General features: G+C 38.6%; 2 protein-coding genes across 5 annotated transcripts; one reads left to right on the top strand and one right to left on the bottom strand.

Moving 5' to 3' along the window:
- Window positions 1–7,758: 7,758 nt before the first annotated feature.
- On the bottom strand, window positions 7,759–13,811 carry LOC133709293 (pentatricopeptide repeat-containing protein At4g19440, chloroplastic-like). Of its 4 annotated transcripts, none has more exons than XM_062134977.1 (6): window positions 11,145–13,811; window positions 10,939–11,030; window positions 10,482–10,570; window positions 9,519–9,582; window positions 9,161–9,223; window positions 7,759–8,321 (listed from the first exon to the last, which is right to left on the bottom strand). In XM_062134977.1, exon 1 carries the CDS (start codon window positions 13,626–13,628, stop codon window positions 11,163–11,165), a length of 2,466 nt encoding a protein of 821 aa, XP_061990961.1. In that variant the 5' UTR covers window positions 13,629–13,811; the 3' UTR covers window positions 7,759–8,321; window positions 9,161–9,223; window positions 9,519–9,582; window positions 10,482–10,570; window positions 10,939–11,030; window positions 11,145–11,162. The 4 variants fall into 4 exon arrangements, with proteins under 4 accessions (XP_061990961.1, XP_061990962.1, XP_061990963.1 ...); XM_062134978.1 differs by having other exon boundaries at window positions 10,482–10,538; XM_062134979.1 differs by lacking the exon at window positions 10,482–10,570.
- A 232-nt stretch (window positions 13,812–14,043) lies between these two features.
- LOC133707864 (uncharacterized) lies at window positions 14,044–17,575 on the top strand. Its single transcript, XM_062133332.1, has 4 exons — window positions 14,044–14,261; window positions 15,074–15,132; window positions 16,884–17,065; window positions 17,374–17,575. Exons 1-4 carry the CDS (start codon window positions 14,096–14,098, stop codon window positions 17,444–17,446), a joined length of 480 nt encoding a protein of 159 aa, XP_061989316.1. The 5' UTR covers window positions 14,044–14,095; the 3' UTR covers window positions 17,447–17,575.
- The last annotated feature ends 2,399 nt before the right edge of the window (window positions 17,576–19,974 follow it).

Raw genomic sequence — 19,974 nt, 5'->3', positions numbered from 1 at the left:
GTTGTGCAGTGATTTAATTCCAGTTTTTAGCTCATTAAATTGTATGATTATTGTAGAGCTTGTATGTGAAGTTTGGTGAATTTTGGAGGAGTTTGGAATTGTTTGTGATTTTTCGAAGTTCGGTGTTTTGTGATTGAATTGTTGGAAATCCGACCGTCGGATTTTCCTCGTTTTCGTTGTGGAATATGTTGATTGAGGAATTGGTGTTGTGGAAGAGATTTGGGTTGAATTTGAGAAGTAGTGGAGATAGGGATTTTCGGGTTTCGTTTAGATTCGTATTTATTTTATCGGATTGTCGTTTATGGAATGTACTTGTGTACAGGACGTTGTTGCGAGCTATGGCTAGATGAAGGAACTCGTTTGTGTGGTCGCCAATAGTACTGTGAGTGGACGTTTGTTTTTTAATGTTGATGCATGCATTTATTTTCCAAATTAATGTTTTATTAATTATCATATTATTTTAGTTTCGGATATGATTTCAGTTTTGGAATATTGCTTGGATTTTCCATCATGATTTTTGGAACGTGAGTTTTATTCGCTCGGATTTGAACTTGTGATTTAAGTGATTTTCGACGAATTATTTTTCCGAAGTGATTTCCGGAATTTATTAATATATTTTATTCGTCGATATTGAGATTTCTGGAATATTTTTCGAAATGGGATTTCGATGGAATTATATTTCTTGCTATTTATTGACTTTCGATTTTGGCATTGGGAATGCCTTATTGTTGATCTAATGATTCTTTTAGCGTGTGGGACACGCTGTTGATTTTTATGACTCTTATGAGAATTTCGCGGGACTTATGGGGAAGCCTTATTGATTTTCGATTTTTCGTATGGTTTTTACCCGCCATACCTGGGTCGTCATATTTATTGCTAGCTAGCCTATTAGTACTCCTCCCTGCTTACTATGTGTTTGTGGGTGAGTAAGAGCAGAGCATGGGATGCTCCAGAGTGTGGGACACTCCGACCCGAGCCTGGGAGGCTCCCTTCTTTCGTATGGTGAAACTTCTTCCCCATATTTTATCGTTGCTTGACTAGCGGGGCTAGTCCGATTTTCACTGTAGCCAGCGGGGCTGGTCTTATTTTCTTGAGAAACAAGCTTTCGGTTTTAGGATACATTATTTTCGAATGTTTTGACTAGCGAGGCTAGTCGGTTTATCGTTTTGAAATCCTTGGATTTAAAGCTAAATGTGTTTTACCATTTGTGCATGCATCGAGGTTTTTAATGAAATAAATGTGGGAAAGTATGAAATCCCTTTTCTTTTAAATTGTTTATTTTTGTCCACTCACGCTAACGTTTTTATGTACTTTCCCCTGGGCCCTTCGGTTTCTAATGCCCAGTTTTCAGGCGCTATTAGTTGAGGTCGGGCGTACATGGTTCGAGGCATAGTTGATGAATAGCTTCCGCACTTCTTTGTTTGGCTCTGATCTGTCGTGGGTTACTATTTTGGGTAGTCCACTTTAGGGGTGACTCGACCAATTCTCGGTAGAGTTATTTCTAAGGTGGGCCCCGCAGGGCCACCTCGGATTTCAGGGCGAAATTCAGGGCGGGTCCTGTCACGTGCGGCCCAAGGGCTCTATCCTTAACACTAGTCACCCTTCTCAATCTTTTGGTAACTCTTTTCACACCAAGCCAGGTGAAGAGAGGACCGATTTTGGCGGGGCTCGAGGCCTACTTGATTGCATTTCTCGGATCCAAACTAGACCTTAGACACCCAGTGCTACTAAGGTGCGCCACATGAGAGAGAAGGGTTCGATGACTAACGTTAAAGACAGAAAAACATGATATAAGGACACTCGAAAAGAGTCCTCTAAGACATTTAAGGACTTTCTGAAAAAGAGTCGTCCTTTATCCATCAATCATTCTAAGTCATATACAAGGACATTGGAAAAGTGTCATCTTTTCCCCATTAGGACACTTAAACTGTTTCCTTAAAGAAAATGATTAATTTCAGTTTACCCCCCTGAGGTTTGGGAGTGTCATCATTTCACCCCCTCTACTTTCAATTTTGAATTTTTACCCCCTAAACTTTCCAATTTCAATCAGCCGTGTCCAATTTCTACTATTCCGTCCAAATTGGACGTTAACTCTGACAATCGGGCCCACTTTGAGGGCTAAAATGGTCATTTCAAGATTTTTTTTAAAAAACAAAAAACTCTCTCTCACTTTCGGGGTTTCTCTCTCTTCTCCAAATCCCTCTTTCTCTCTCTCTCACTTCTGCAACTCTCTCTCTCTCAGATCTGCAACTCCAAAAATCAAATTTGCACGCATTCCCTCTCTTCTCTCTTCCTCCACGTCTCTCGAATCCTCACTCTGATCCCAATAACCAATCCCCCACTCCCAAAACCGAGGTCGACCTGAAACACCACCAGTTCTCCCCGAAAATGGACTGACCCAGATTCGTAATTGAAGTGTCGGTGGCCAAGTCAATGGCCAAGTAGAAGGGCCTCACCGTTGTGTAGCTCCTCCCATCCTTCGTCTGAGAGAGTGTAGGAATCCCTCTCGGATCTCGGATCTCGAATCCTTGTAGTCGTCTTCGTTTTAAGACGAGCTCGTGGTGTTGTAGCGATCATGATCTCCCCACTCGCTGCAATGGACCTCTTCTCTCTCCGACTGAGCGTACTTCTCCGACTGAGTCTTGGTCGGAGCTTTAGGGTTGCGGTTGGGGATGAAGAAATCGTACTCTGATCTCTCGGTTTCGGACTGGACGTACTTCTCCCACTGAGAATACGAGTGGTTCTGGCGGGCGGTGGGTTGGGATTTGAGCATGTTGTGGAAGTAATTGTACTCTGATGCCTCGGTTTTGTTTCCGGCTCGGTGTTGTCGTTGGAATCGTCGAGGTGGTGGGATTGCTTGGACTCCTGCTCTCTCTTGTTGAAGAATTTGGAGTCCGGCGGCGACGAAGGGTAGAAATTCTCCTAATTCCACACGGAGGAGGCCTGCAACGGCGTGCTGGAGTACGTCGAGTTCGCCTGAAAGGCCGTCGGAAATCCGCCGCTGGTGAAGTTCGAGTTCTGGCTCTGGGGAGTACAGGAGGGGCTGGTGTCAGAGATGGAGAGGGAGATGAGGGCAGAGCTAGTGAGGCGGAGGGAGCGGCAGTAGTCGGCGTGAGCGGCGGTGAGGTAGTGGGTTTTAAATGGAGGGAGTGAGAGTGAGAGAAGGGTTTGCTTCATTTGGGTTGCGATTTCCATTCTTGGAGTTGCAGATCTGAGAGAGAGAGAGTTGCAGAAGTGAGAGAGAGAGAAAGAGGGATTTGGAAAAGAGAGAGAAACCCCGAAAGTGAGAGAGAGTTTTTTTTTTTTTTTAATCATTAAATGACCATTTTAGCCATCAAAGTGGGCCCGATTGTCAGAGATAACGTCCAATTTGGACGGAATAATAGAAATTGGACACGGCTGATTGAAATTGGAAAGTTTAGCGGGTAAAAATTTAAAATTGAAAGTAGAGGGGGTGAAATGATGACACCCCCAAACCTCAGAGGGGTAAACTGAAATTGACAGGACCCGCCCCGAATTTCACCCTGAAATCCGAGGTGGCCCTGCGGGGCCCACCTTAGTGATAACTCTACCGAGAACTGGTCGAGTCACCCCTAAAGTGGACTACCCAAAACAGTAACCCACAATAGATCAGAGCCAAACAAAGAAGTGCGGAAGCTATTCGTCAACTATACCTCGAACCATGTACGCCCGACCTCAACTAATAACGCCTGCAAACTGGGCATTAGAAACCGAAAGGCCCAGGGGAAAGTAGACGAAAACGTTAGCGTGAGTGGACAAAAATAAACAATTTAAGAGAAAAAGGATTACATACTTTCCCACATTTATTTCATTAAAAACCGATGCATGCAACAATTAGAAAACACATTTAGATTTAAATCCAAGAATTTCAAAACAGTAAACCGACTAGCCTCGCTAGTCACAATATTCGAAAAATATATTGTAAAATCGAAATCTCGGTTCTCAAGAAGATAAGACCAGCCCCGCTGGCTATAATGAAAATCAGACTAGCCCCGCTAGTCAAGCAACGATAAAATATGGGGAAGAAGTTTCACCATACGAAAGAAGGGAGCCTCCCAGGCTCGGGTCGGAGTGTCCCACACTCTGGAGCATCCCATGCTCTGCTCTTACTCACCCACAAACACATAGTAAGCAGGGAATACTAATAGGCTAGCTAGCAATAAATATGACGACCCAGGTATGGCGGGTAAAAATCATACGAAAAATCGAAAATCAGTAAGGCTTCCCCATAAGTCCCGCGAATAAAGAAAACACAGGTACGATTCCCAACCGTACAGGGAAATTCTCGTAGAAAGTCACATAAATCTACAGCGTGTCCCACACGCTAAAAGAATAATTAAATCAACCGTTTCCTCGACAAAACTTCCATTTTCGAAAACCCTTCAAAATTCTCAAATCAACGAATACAAATATAATATTTAAATTTGAAAACAATTCATTCCCGAAATCACTTTACAATATTTCATAAATCTCAAAACCTAATCAAATCAAAAATCATTTTATAATCCGTAAACCAAAATCACTATCGGTAGCAAATCATCATATGCTCAAAATATAAAAGATGATAATTAAATAAAGCATTACTTTAGAGAAATAAATGCATGCATCAATATTCAAAATCAAACGTCCACTCACAGTACTATTGGGCGACCATGCAAACGAGTTCCTTCATCTAGTCGTAGCTCGCAACATTGCCCTGTACACAATTATATTTCCGTAAACGGCAATCCGATAACATAAATACGAACCTAAACGAAACCCGAAAATCCCTATCTCCATTACTTCTCAAATTCCACCCAAATCTCTTCCACAACACCAATTCCTCAATTTACATATTCCACAATGAAAACGAGGAAAATCCAACGGCCGGATTTCCAACAATTCCATCACAAAACTTCAAACTTCGGTAATTCACAAATAATTCCAAACTCCTCCAAAATTCACCAAACTTCACATACAAGCTCTACAACAATCATACAATTTAATGGGCTAAAAACTGAAATTAAAACACTGCCCTAAATGCCTCCACGCGCCACCAACAGTGGCAGCGAGTGGGCCCCACGCGCCGGCGGCGGCCACCTCTGATGGCCACCAAATTTTAGCAGAACCACCTACTCAACAGACCCAACATTTTTCACAACTACAACAAGTTCCAATTTTACCTTTAAACAGTCGAAACCGGCCGGTGCAAAAATTTCCAGAAATTCCAAGAACCCTAGAAATTGAAATTGTTAATTCGACCTCTACACTGCAAATTGAAATGAAAGACCTTCGGGGAAATGATCTATGTCAAAAACCGAACCTTCGACGCCGGTTTGGTGGCCGGAGATGGCCGGAATCGCCGGAATCGATGAAAACTCCAAACTGCTACAGTAACCTTCACAGCTCAAAATCGAGCTCTTCCGGCCAAATCGCTGCAAAACACCACCACAGACGTGACCAGGGTGAAGAGGCGAGCCAGATGATGTCCGGATTCCATCGTGGGGCGGCCGGAGGAGGAAGAAATCGGAGGGAGAAGAAATAGGGCCGAAGAGGAGAAAAGATCGGGGGAGAAGAGAGAGAAAAACCGGTTGGTTTCCAAAAATGGAAACTTACCACAGTAACTTGGCTATTTATAGAAACTTACCATATTAACAGTAACTTTAGTATTTCGCTTATAACTTTCGCATACGAACTCCAATTTTTACGTACCACATATCCACGCACTCGGTTTAACGTCCTCTACAACTTTCATGAACAACATTTTCTCAAATTTTGACCCAAACAAAAAGTCAACTTTTAGGGCCACTAAAAGTGTTGAAATGACAATAAAAATGAAAGTAAAGGTCGTTTATCATCCAAATGACTAGTAAACGGGTAAATTCTGGTTTGGGACGTTACAGAAATTAATCCTAAAGAAAATGTAAGGGTCCTCATGTCCAATAGAGGACACATAATATGTATTCTCATATCAAGAAAAATGCGTCCTCTTCATCTTACTAGGACACTTTAAACTATATCCTTAAAGTCCAAAGTAAGTGTCCTTGTGTCCAATAAAGGACACATAATATGTGTTCTCATATCAAGAAAAATATGTCATCTTTACCTTACTAGGACACAATTTTTGTAAAAAGAAGTGTCATCCTTTTCCTATAAGGACAAGTAAACCGAGTGTTTAAATTAATGTTGAAAATCATGCAAAAAAAATTATATCGCAAGCATTCTTAAAAGTGCGAAAAGGAATATATTTGTCACCAAAATACACTATTACAATATGTATACAAATTAAGATCCGATATAAGGACTCATAAAAGGTAGTACTATGACCTGCGCACAAGGCTCCCTATATATAGTGCATGGCATAGCTTGATGTTTAAGTCCTTCTCTACTTCCTTTAGTAATTCTAGGAATTAAATTCCTAGTCAACATGACAATAGCCAATAGAATAATTCCACGTCATCTTCTTTGCCTACTTGGACCAATAGAAACTCTTTAAAGCAAGTAGAGATCAACCTTGGATCTAGTAATATATGTATTGCCGAAATTTCTATATATATTCTATCTTATTTCAGCCCCCATGAATAATTATGTAATCAGGTCTCCTTAATTGATCTTTAATTTCTTTTCTTGATTGCATACAAGTTGTATTTTTTCCCAAACTCCTCCAAGCTTCTAGAATCCTCTATAATGGACGACAAAGGCTGTTGGATTAAGTCTCTCTTCTTCTTTGACGTTAAAGAAACCTAGAAGAAGTAGGTCTCTTCCTTTGTTGCAATCTTCACATCTTCCAGAACATTTATGATCATCCTTGAGTCATCTTGAAGCCATATGATCTCCTAGTACTCTCAGGTATCCTGATATCATCAAGACTCCTCATGCCAATAGGTTTCCTAGTCCAACAAGAACTCTTCACTCGAAACATTCTTGAACCTTCCGAAACCATCTTGAGCTTTCCTTGTTCAACAAGGACTCCTAATTACATTAGGTTTCCTTTTCCTGGCAGGATCAGGTATCCTTGTCCAACTGAGATTCCACTTCTATCATTTTCATCATTTCCCCAAGCTTGATTTGTAGTTGACTCAGGATTCCTACTTCAACTGGGATTACTTTTCCTATTAGGATTGGGAATACTTTTCTTCATTTCTGATCATTTCTGCGACTCATTTCCTCCTTGCCTTCCGTTTCTTTCATTTCTTGCTCTTCTTAGCTCATTTCCTTCGTTATTAGCTCCAATGTACTTAAAGACACTAAACTAAGTTAGAAAATAGAAATGATAATGTTAAGAGAATAACTTAGCAACATGTGAGAAGATTAACACTTAAAACGTCATGTATAATGCTCCTATAATTTAAAAGATAGTCTTATTCATGCTAAGCACGTTGGCTTTCAACATATTCAAGTTGAAGAAAATTCCAAGCTAATATTTGATTGTATCAATGGCTCTTGTGGCATCTAGTTAGAGATATTTTGAAGTTCATGCAAACACTCATTTTTCAATCATGTCCTTCAATGAATGAACTTTACATCAAATGCTTTGGCAAATCATGGCCACACTGAGACACTGAAGTTGGGCAAAGAGGGTTTCCCTAATTTGCTCTGCCGGCTTTTAACTTCAATATGTAAGGCAGATTAGCTGGAGATTGTATCTGGATTGTTTTGTTTTTTTTTTTTTTACTTATATTATCAAAATAAAAAGAAAGTTTGAGAGGGGAGATGAGTTATAGAATAATCCGCAAAAGGCCTTAAAGGCCATCAATGCTTTTGAGAAAATTATGCTATAAACGCTAAGAATCATTACACATTATTAGTTTATAAAATTTACATTTTGTAAAAGCATAGTAGAGATCTTTGAGTACTCCAATTCAAGCCCATCCCCCACCAGTTATAAACGTAGAATGGTTGGGCCATTCAACAACGAAGAGCATCATACTATAATCATCGGTTAGAAGTAAAATTTGCCTAACATCTCTTCTACTTCACTGAATCCGCTTCGCAAACTCAGGCTAAAACTAGGGCCTACTGCTGGACCCAACAATCTTTAGGAGAAGAGAAACACGACGTAGGTAAGGGCTTGAACCCCTAACAATTCCCACCAATCTTGGTTGGAAACATTACTTGTTTTCTCGAAACGCCTCGATTTTAGCATCTTTGAAGCCCTGTTTTCATATTTTTACAGATAGAATTGCGAGATTCCATTTCCAAACTTGGGGGCAAGTACTCCAAGTCGAGATGTCTGCACCATTAATTTGAGCAACCCCAAAAGTGCAGGAGCCGGGAACAAGGGAAAGACCTCTGCTTCTCTAGCTCTATTACCCCAATTCCTGATGAAGAGAAAATCACAATTCGACCACATTATAATATCTATAAAGTAAAACGAACTATAGCAATTAAATGATTTTGTGAACATTATATGAGTCTTTAAAACTATCCCCTAGATTTTGCAATTTCTTCATTAATACAATTGGTTTCACTCGATGCCATTCAATAGTTCTAAAACAAACTTGAAAAATATAGGTGGCATTTCAGACTTTGCTATGAAAGTCTGACATCCACAACACAATATGATCAACCATAGGTAGCTTAGTACTTTTTTAGCTATTCACATAATTTGGGAAATTTTTCGAATTCTAGTCATCTAACTGTTGCAATTCCTAGTATAGATAACATAATCCTGTATATTTTGGACTCTGGTGTGGCCAGCAACCCAGCATGAGAAACTAAGATTAAAATGAAATAAAAGATCGTAACTTCTAGAATCTGAAGTAATTATACATCCTTCAACAATATAAACATTATCTTTGGATGATAAAAGAGTACAAGGATGAATTATATAGGTTGACACTTGGATACTTATGTGTGAGCACCCACAGCTGCTTACTCTAATCCAGCAGTGGATATCTTCCCAAATTTTATTTTTATCTTTGCACTTTTTTCCTCAGAAAGCTAAATAGCAACATCCCGCACAACTGTCTCACAAACTAGACCCCCACAACCCATACAAATTTCACCAAGAGTTGCTAGTGTGGCGATTTTGTCACCTTTGAAGGTGACATTATCAACTACAATATCCGGCACGTATTGTATAAACTTGTCTAATACCAGTTTCCAGTTCTTATAAACGAGGAGGTGTTAACTGTTAAATACAACGGAGGAGACTAACCTTAGCGTGTTCATGGAAGAAGCGTTTGTAATCCATTGCCTCAAGGACAGAAGCTGTATTTGCCTGCAGTAAAATTATGAAGACTTCACAGTTTACATCCACATGAAATACCTCAGACAAAGAGGACATATGAACAACTAATAGTAATGGAAACTAAGAGACAATGAATTCAGGATGAGCACTCTGCATCAGATGTCATTTTACACTTTGTGGAAAAGGACTCATGCCTGAAATTATATGATGCAGAACTAAAGACAACAAACTACAAGTATACGTAACAACTAATGCGTAATGCTACACTTTTAAATTAAGTTAAAAATTTCAGGCTTTAAAGATGGGATTCATTCATACTATGTACCTTTCACATGGAAAAAGAAGCTGCTGCAGAGCTATCATCGTTCAGCAAGCTGCTATTTCCTCTCCTATAAACAGAACAAAAAAAGTTTCAGTAGTGCACAAGGAGATATCTCCAGCGAGGGACTCTAATGCAACTTCGAGAGCAGATGAAATGAAAACCCGAGTTTCTATTTGAATAACTTGAGAAACTAAAAACTGAATTACAGTGAATTTGTGGAATGGCATTAAGATTTTGCCTTCAGATTATCACTTTGAAATAATTCAGTAGCTACTAGAAGGCTGATCTCTTTTCTGTGTTCTTGCTGTTATTTATCCGTACCATATTAAGCATCTCATATATAAAAAGTAAAATAACTTCTAACAATTGCTATTACTATATAAAGTACTCCAATGAGAAAATTTCAGTTTTTCCATGCATGTAAGACATAGATACTGGAGAGTGAGTTCATAAATAGAGGAAAACAGCTCTGTTGCCACAATGTGAAACTTTCGAGTTAAAAATGCTAAACAAGTGACTGTTTGAAGACAGAATTGCTCCCCAAATATTCATTGCATGCACAAAACCAGGAAAATATCAAGTCATCTAGATATAAAACCAAGTTTTAACATAGTATAAATACCTCATAGCATTCAGACCAAAAAAAAAAAAAGTACTATGAGATATATGTGTCTTTTATACACATGCATGCACACCCAATAACAGAATGCCCATAAGATCTAGCTTAGGTATTGATGCCTTAATATGCCATGGCGTGAAATTATCAACAGTAGCTTTAAACCACCAACTTACATAGGGATTGCTGAGTAAGCTATCAAGGAAATGTTTCTGAGAAGAACAAGAATGAAATACAGAGGGACTAAGTAAAGACTTGGAAAAACAGAAAAGAAAAAAAAAAGCACGAAGGGAAAAGGAAATCCACTCAAAACTTGAAATAATTGCACAGCTGATGTTCTCTAAACTCACCATATGAGCAATCAAAGACTGGCATTATTGGAGAATGAGTTCTAAGGCCACAGTTCCCTGCCAAGGTTATTATATCAAAAATTCCTTGCCTGCGTTATGCAACACATAATTCGTCATATTGTATTTTTTCTGTTTACTTTTTACTATAGAATTTGTCATATCCGAAAGACTTAAAGCCTGTAGTATAATCAAGCAGGAACTAATAAGAGCCACATGCATAGAGAATTCCAATCGTACTACATGTAATGATATCCAAGTTATATAAGTTGACATGACTTATTAAACTGCTAAAGCTCCATTTGCACCAGGAGCAGGGGAAGCTGTAAATAACACTAGGCATACCTTCAAATTTAGTAAAAAGATGCAGAAAAACACATATGGATGTCATGTCAAATTATACGAACAAGCTTCATATATATACAAAGGAAAGAAATGGGTCATGTACAGATTTACCAACCTCTCAAGCTCAAGTATCATTTTGGAGATGGTAAGCAGATGTATTCAATCGTCAACAACAAGCAGTCCTTAGAAAAGAGTAAGTATAGGACCCTGTACATTAGCATATAAAAATTAAAAAGCCTTCATAACATGAGTGAACCGATTATACATGATAAAACTGTTAAAATATGCAATAAATTTGTCATCTAAAAGTGAACAACTCACCTTTTAAAGGTTTCCATATCATTCCTCGTCTGCACATGTAGCTGTTTGATGCAGCCCACTAACCAATGTCGTATAGGTAATTTCATCTAAAGCTAGACCTTTACTGAACATTTGATCACAAACTTCAAAAGCTTCTTCCACCATCCTTTCCTTGCAAAATCCATTTGTTAAGGCATTGTAAGTGACAGCATCCGGGACAATTCCCTTTTTTTCCATCTCGCATAGAAGTTTAGTTGCTTCTTCCATATTACCTAGTTTACAATGCCCATCAATCATGACAGTGTATGTAATCTTATTAGGTTGTACGTTATATGAAGACATCTCTCCAAGAACACTCCCTACTTTATCCATCTGGCCTAGCTTACAATAACCATGAATTAGTGCAGTGTAGCAAACAACATCGGGCAACAAACCCTCCTTCCTCATTTGATCAAGAAGGTATTCTGCATCTTCGACATTACCAATATTGCACATCCCATGTATAAGAGAAGAATATGTGGTACAAGTTGGTTCAATACCCTTCTTCTTCATGTCGCAGCAGAGACCAAGGGCTCCAATCATGTTCGCATTTGTACAGTATGCTCTTATAAGCGTATTATAAACAATGAAATTCAGCTGAAGTTTCTTAGTCACCAACTCAATAAATAGGTCTTCACCGTCTTTAATTCTGTCAGCTCTACAGTACCCATCTATCATCACCCCATATGTATAGACATCGGCAAGACCATGTTTTCTGCACTCCTCCCAAAGTTTAACAGCATCATCCACTTTTCCCATATTACATAGACCATGCATTAGCAAATTGTAAGTATATGTGTCTGGCAAAATTCCTTTCTTACCCATCCAGTCCCTAATCTTAAAAGCTTCGTCCACTTTTCCCTCCTTGCACCAACCCAAGATGAGTGTGTTGCATGAGATCCTATCCAATACCAAGCCTCTCTTTACCATTTCCTTGAGTAGCCTAGCAACCTCTTGCATGCTACCAGATTCACAAACTCCATAAATTAGAGCATTTGAGGTCACTGTGTTGGCTGCAAACCCTTTCTCCCATAGCCTAAACCAAAGCTGAGATGCCTCAGAATGCTTTCCATCTTTACAGAGCCCAACAACCAATGTTGTAAGCAAGTTATCGCTGGGCCTGAAGTTTCTTAATAGCATTTCAATTGTGAATTTCAGTGCAGAATCAAACCTAGAGTTCTTGCATAACGAGTGAATGACTGAGAAACAAACGACTTGGTCTACAGATGAACCACTGGATAGCACCTTATCTAAGACCTGCTCAGCATGCTCAAAGTGGTTGCTTTTACAAAATCCCTGCAGTAGGGAGTTAATGGTAACAGAATTTGGAGTTACCCCATTGGATAACATTTCATCCCTTAACTTCAGTGCCTCACTAGTACTTCCCGTTTTACAATAGCCGTCAATCAATATGTTAATAATAACCTCATTGGGGACAAATCCCTTACTATACATTTCCTTCAAAACATGATTTGCGTCGTCAAACTTGTCCAACTTAATCAAACCATTAAGGAGCACACCATATGTTGTCAGACTGGGATTCACATTGTTTTGTACCATCTTGTCCTTGAATTGGAAAGCCTCCTCTAATCTTCTGCTCTTACATAACCCGTGAATAACATTGTTGTAAGTAACAACATTTGGAGCAGTGCCAAGTGCCTCCATTTTAGAGAACAAACCTAATGCCTCATCAACCTTCCCTCCCTTACAAAATGCTTGAATTGCAGTAGTAAACAAGTAAACATCCGGAGAAACACCACGAGACAGAACTTCAAACACACGGTAGCTCTTATCAAGTTGGTCCGCCTTGACTAAAGAATTCAACAAAAAATGGCAAGTCTTGAGGGACGGAAACATAGCCTTATTAGAGAAAAACTCAAAAACATGAACGGCAGAACAAAAACCCAAATCCTTGAACTGAGTACAGTAAAGATGAATCAACATATCCAACGCCTGATGCACAGCAGATCTTTCGGAGGCGGTTTTGAAGTGGGACATAGCCATGGCTATCTCAATGTGCCTATCAGCGGGCGGGAGAGCATACAAAGCTTGCACATTGCCATCAATCAAGCGGATCAAAAGCAATCTCGCAGGCGAGTTAAGATTGGAAAGAATTAGTACACGAACCAAAAGGCAATAAGAGGCGAGGGTAAAATGGAAGTTAAAAGCTTTAGAAGCCAAGTGAAAGAAACGGAGAGCGGTTTTGGGGTTGACATTGGAGGAGGGGGAAGTGGCGACGGAATAGAAGAGGGCATCGAATTCATGAGGGGACAAGAGGGATATGAGAGATCTACATTGAGGGTACTTGAAAGATGAGTTTGAGAGAAGAGAGGATACCCGGTCAAGTAATCTCTGGTTATTCGGAGGCGGCGGCGGCGCCGGAGGCTGAGGACGTGGGACGCAGCTTAATGGGCGTTTGATTAAGAAAGAGCAAGGTTTCGAGATTGAAACCCTTCTCAGCTCCATTGACACGAGGAGGAGGAGGCCCTTCAGGGTTTGGGGTTTTTATCAAAGGGCGAATGCAGCCATGAATTTCATGAGGGTTTTTAGAGGATGTGAACTAGCCACGATTATAGGGGCAACCAAACAGAACACGGGAGAAGGCTTTGCTTTTCCTCCTATAAAAAAAAAAAAAAAAAAAAGGAGAAGGAAGGAAAAAAAAAAAAAAACAAACAAACAAACAAAGCTTCACAGGCTTCACTCTTCTTCACTCATCAGGTTGGACAAGGAGAAAGGAGAGAGCGAACCCGAGAAGAGAGAGCACCAGACTTTGGGTTTGTTTTTTTTTTTTTTTTTTGTGGGATACATCAATTTTTTATTTACTTTGAGTGAAACGACTGCGTTTCGTTCCCTAGGGGTGCTAGACTACGTCTTGCTTCATTTGGCTTGGCTCAGTCTCTCACGACGACCTAGAGAGAGAGAGAGAGAGAGAGATGGGGGGAGCGTGGATCGCAACGACTATGGTAGTGGTGGTGTGTTTGGTAGGTGCATCATCATCGGTAGAGCAGCTGAGCACTAGAGAATGTGAGAATCTTGGTTTCACTGGGCTTGCTTTGTGCTCTGATTGCAACAGTTTGGCTGACTATGTCAAAGACCAAGGTTCATTCTCTTCTCTCTCTCTCTCTCTCTCAGCTTTGATTTCTAAATTGTTGGGCTGATCCTTGTGGTATATGTGAATACTTCGCTTCATCTAATTTGATGATGATCATAGTTTAATATCTGTTCTAGTTTATATAGATTGGAATTTTGGGTGTTTAAGATCAGAATTGATTGGTAAATGATGGACTGGAAATCGAAATGTTCTTCTTTTTGAAAATGCATTGCAGTGTGAATCTGATTTCCTTAATGTGGGTTTCCCCATTTTGACATGCTAAGGTTCCATGTGTTTTATCTATCAAAAAAAGAAAAAAAAAAGTCCGAGTGTTTTTGGAAAAATAAAATGGTTTTAGATTTTTTTCGTATAAACACATAACTGATTTTGCTGGGAATTCGAGATCTACGGAGGTGTTCATTTCTTGAAGTCGGCAATATTGGCGTTGACAAGTGTTGGCTTATAAGTATCAGGAAATTTAACTATATTTCAGTACCCCAACACTAAGTCATGTATATAGAACAGTAATTCTACTTAGTTTACAAGCAAGAAAACATCATTTAAAACAATGCGGAAACAAAGATCAGAAAATGTGTGAGAAAAACGGTGCAATGTTAACAAGAAACCAGACTTGAAGGCTTGACATTACATGACATCTGTATCACTAGCATAAATTTTATGAAGGCTCAATATTACATGACATCTGTTTCACTAACATATTTGTTATGAAAGCTTGAGATTTTGATTGTTAACTATCCTTCTGTTTTTGTGACTTCTGGTATGATTAAAAAATAGACTGACGTCCTAGTTTCCATAGCAGAATTGGTATCAGACTGTAAGAAGTGTTGCACTGAGGATTCCAATGATTCCATGACAAAGGTATAAATGAAGTTATACAGATCATTCCTGAAAGTTGAAATCATGTTTTAGTCTACTCATATGCTGTTGTTTAGATATTTCAATTAGAAAGCTCTGATTTGAGATTTGTTCTCCTAAATAACTTTAATCTTGCAAGGTGTGTATGGTTAATACTTGGCCATATGGGTAAGTTGCCCTACGAATAATTGGATTACACAAAATACATAGAAGACTTGGTCATTATGTATAAACTTGAAGCAGCTTCTCCTTTTTATTTTTTTCGAATTTTAGTTTTGATTTTATGATGTTCCATCTATTCATTACCAAGGACATTCTAATAGGAACTCAATATGACAAATTCAAGTGTGCTGTACTCATATGGAATAGTGCTCCATATTCCCATATCCGTAATAGTAAACCCTAGCTACTAACCAGACCTTTTTGTACCTCAGTAAGTTCATTATCAACACGCCAACACACATTTTTCTTTATTATCTAAAGAAGGTCTGATGATGAGAAGGGTAAACATGGTTTCCTCTGTACATGCTAGGGTTTTTATCGAAAAGTCTGGTTGTTTAGGAACAAAATGGATTTTATGAAAACATGATAGGGAAGTAAAAAATTAAAGGGACAAGCTACTTGCATCACACTAGTAAGTTCTAGGAATCACAACTAGAGGCCTTACGACAGGATGCCTAACGCTTTCTCGATCTGCTTCACCTCATCCACAGGGATGCAGACTCAATACTTTTGTATTTCACACTTAGGGTTAGGTTGCATCACACAAACCTGGAGAGCAAAAGCTTCGAATTCTAAGTTAAGCTAAGACAGTTCTAGAAAAACTAGGATAAAATAGTCGTAATAATTTCCTTGATAAAGAACCTTCTGTTCTGCTTTAGTAAGAAAACCTAATAGTAAATCCTAATATTATGAGCCTTTATTTATTTAAAATTTTCCCGAACCAATCAAGCAGGATCCCAGCAAGACCAATCATCCTCTACAGAATGCCAAGTCCGGGCCTTGGAAGCTTCTTTCCCCAAAACAAACCCTAGTGGCCCTTCCACTTATGTTCTTGATCAAGGTCCTGCCATTAGTCTTTTATTTTACGCTAGGTCTAACTTTAAATTTAGTGTTCTCTTAGGGATGTCATTATTTAAACAGAAAGTTAGGTTAATCATGATATGTGGAATGACGTACAAATTTCATAAGTGAACCATTCTTCTATAACCATTTTAATAACCTTTAATAGTAAACTTTCATATCACTGGTGCAACAAATAAAGAGTAAGATTGGAAGTCTCACATCTATGGTACTCTATCTCAGGAAAATAACGAGTACAAGGATAAGGGATGGTCAAACTTCACATCACTGTTGCAATATGTAGAATTTATCCTATCTTGGTTGCTAAAGAACTTCTACACATGCAAAGTTCATCTATAACATAGGCTTAGTGGTTTAGAACATCAATAAATGGTGAATCCATGGATTCATTTGCGACTCCTTTTGAAAATATTGCATCAATGGTATTTCTTTCCCTGATTTAAAATACTTTGTACAGTGCCATATAAGTTATTAGGTATTATTTCAATGGTTTCAGCACTCTCGGCTAACAGCACCTTTTTGGCGAATCTTAATAATTTCCAATAATCCAATAATCAGAGAAGAAAATGAGAGGAGTCCATTTGGAAATTGGAATTACTCTGTTACTGAAACTTCAATATACTAGCCTCTAAACACAAAAGGAAATGCTTAATGTGACTCTGTAACTGCAGATTACTTATTCTGGTGCGATACTTGAGGTCTGCATGAGGAAACTGGTATTTTATCCAGAAATTGTTGGCTTCATTGAAGAAGAGAAGGATCGGTTTCCATCAGTTAAAGTTCAATACGTTTTCAACTCTCCTCCGAAGTTGATCATGCTAGATGATGCAGGCGAACATAAGGAAACAGTAAGGTGAGCATTTATTTATCAATCACATAGTAGTGGACATATCAACCCCCTCTATTTTTATTCTTGTCAATTCAATAAGTTGGCCGGTCGCAATTTAGTAGCATGCTTTTGCTGTTTTAGTCACCCTCATATCATCATATCCAATATTGATGTTGCCTAAACTTGCCCATGTGCATTTGTAGTCCAATGGTGGTCCGGAGAAACTGTGTTGTGATTTATAGATTCCTGGCAGCACTTTGATATCCATTAATAACCTTTATGGTAAAAGTCTATCTATACAAACTTATTAAATACAATTTTCTCTATAACAGAATCGACAACTGGAAGCGGGAACATGTACTTCAGTTTCTGCAAGGGAAGGTGAAGCCTACATCAGCAATCTGAAAATGCTTGTTATAATCTCCTGTCACTACCTGAAGATTTTGTATCTTAACTATTATGTGACATCAGATCTTTTTGGGAAATATAAAATTGTGATATCTGGACAATGGATTTTCTCTTCTTTTTCTTCTTCTTTAATTCGTTCGTTTTTTTCTTTCTTTCTTTGAGTTAGTGAGTAGAATAGTTTCTTGTGTAGACTATTACTCACTTGATATCACTCTTCATCAATGCTGGTTCTAAGGATGGAGATAACCTTGGATATAGACTGTTAACTCAAGCCAGCTAGAACTGATAAAGGAAATTATTTCAACCTTATGATAGTCTCAGATCGGGAATACAAAGCCCCTCCAAAAGCTGAAATTCTTATTGTGGTTAGTGGCGCTTGGGTGTGTCAACGATTGTGATCTTCTCATTGGTACTTCATATGAAGCTGGGAGTGTTTCATTTCTTGCCCTTGATCTTTACAGTTCTTTACTATTGTTGTGGAAAAGCTGCTTTAGGAGATTTTTGCCACTTGGGTTTACTCCAATGCGGTGTTTTAGACTGTTGTTTACAAAGTTTAATGCCTAGGGGTAGAGAGATTTAACACCTATATTGCTTTGTTGGTGGCAGTTTTCCTGAATTGTGAGGAGATTGGGGTGGAATAACAAGATCAAGTGTGTGTGTGTGTGTGATTTTTTTTTTTTCTTCGGGTCAGCTGATGGGTATTGGCTTTGGTAGATTTTAGGGAGTGATTTCACATGGAATAATGGCACATTTTTACCTAGTGTGAAGTGATTTGTTGCTTCATGTTGTATTTGTGGAGTGTTTTCTAATATATCCCGCCACCTAAATATCTTCTAGTTCTTTTTGGTAGATATTTTATCTACCAACCAAACACAGAGGAAGTTGATACAATGTGTTTTAAAATGCTGCGGGATTCAAAATATGGAGATGTGAGCTGTTAGATCAGCTCAATACGTGGGACACACTGCAAATACTAACTGATCTAAAAGCTCACATCTCTGATCCGTAGTGTTATAAAATTTTTAGGGGCCGTGACCATTTACCCAAATAATGTTCAACAGGAACCCAAACACCCCACCTAGAGTTATTTGTGCCTACTTACCCAAACCAACAGTGTAAGGACGCTTCTGGGCTCCGAAAAAAATAAAATTACAAACCGTGCCACTATCCCTACACACTAACAACACGACTTGATTCATATTTTCAGCTCTCTCTCTCTCTCTCTCTCTCTCTCTCTCTCTCTCTCTCTCTCTCTATATATATATATATATATATATATATATATATATATATAACTCTGGGTAAACGACCACGATACTCAGCGAACACCGACGATTAAGATTCAAGCTCCAGCAGCGGTTGTATTTTCTCCGACTTCGGAAACATCGAAAGAGGTCAAAGTCGAATTTCCGATTTGTTTTTTCAGATTTTCCAATTTTCAGCGAAATCTTTTACATAAATCTTCGATTTAAACTTGTTGATAGCTTAAATTTGGTTCATATCTGTGAAATTTGTGAAAATAGACTTTGCATGTGCGAAAATCTATGAAATCTGGGGTTTCTGGTTCATATGTGTGAAATACTGTTGTGAATGTTGTTTTTTGATTATAAACTGTTAATTGAGTGAAAACAGAGACTCATTGAAAGCTACTGGAATCGAAACCCAAAAAGAAAAAAAAGATTATTGCCCCCCAATAATATGTCTATTGTGGGGCAATAATCACTGCGCTGTTTATTAAAGCACACTAATCTGTTATTGATTGAAAATGGAGTGTTTTTTTGGTGGTCTATTGGGGGGCAATAGATAGATTATTGCCCCCCAATAATATCTTAATTGTGGTTAATTAATCACTGAAATTAGAGTTTTGATAAGTCTTATGTTGTTTTGAGTTTATTAAAGTACACTAATTTGCTATGATTGAAACTAGAGTTTTCTTGGTGGTCTATTGGGGGGCCAATAGACAGATTATTGCCCCCCAATAATGTCTTAACTGTGGTTCATTTATTGCTGAAATGAGGGCTTTAAAAAACAATCTGTTGTTTTGTGTGTTGATACCCAAAAAATCAATATTCATGCCCAATAATTGTTCGAGGCTCAAATACAAATATAAATGCGCAAAACTACAAATTATGGGCTTTAATAACTTAAAGCCCATTATGCTAGAAAGAACTCTTGGTCTTGTAATTCACTCTCGATTCTACCTTATTAAGTGTCATGCCACGCACGTGGACCCAAGCCATAATCATGCTCTTGGGGCTTGTAAGATTGGGTGTGGTGTGGAAGGTTACGGAAATACATGAGGCCCATTATCGATTTCGGTTGTTGGAGATTTTGGACTTGGGACCAAAATTCAGGCTCGACAATCTAAATCCTTACATGGGCATACAAAGATGAGAGAATCCAAACCCATAAGCTTAAACACAATCCTAACTATAAAACTAATAGCTTTTTAGCCACACAAACAATAATACTTACTTCTACCCCGCAGTAACTCATCTTCTTCTATGACAAATACAAAGTCTCAA

The sequence above is a fragment of the Rosa rugosa genome, chromosome 5, assembly GCF_958449725.1.
Source record: "Rosa rugosa chromosome 5, drRosRugo1.1, whole genome shotgun sequence".
Taxonomy (NCBI): Eukaryota; Viridiplantae; Streptophyta; class Magnoliopsida; order Rosales; family Rosaceae; genus Rosa; species Rosa rugosa.
The sequence above is the reverse complement of the archived record's forward strand: the minus strand, read 5'-3'. Positions and strand labels throughout refer to the sequence as shown.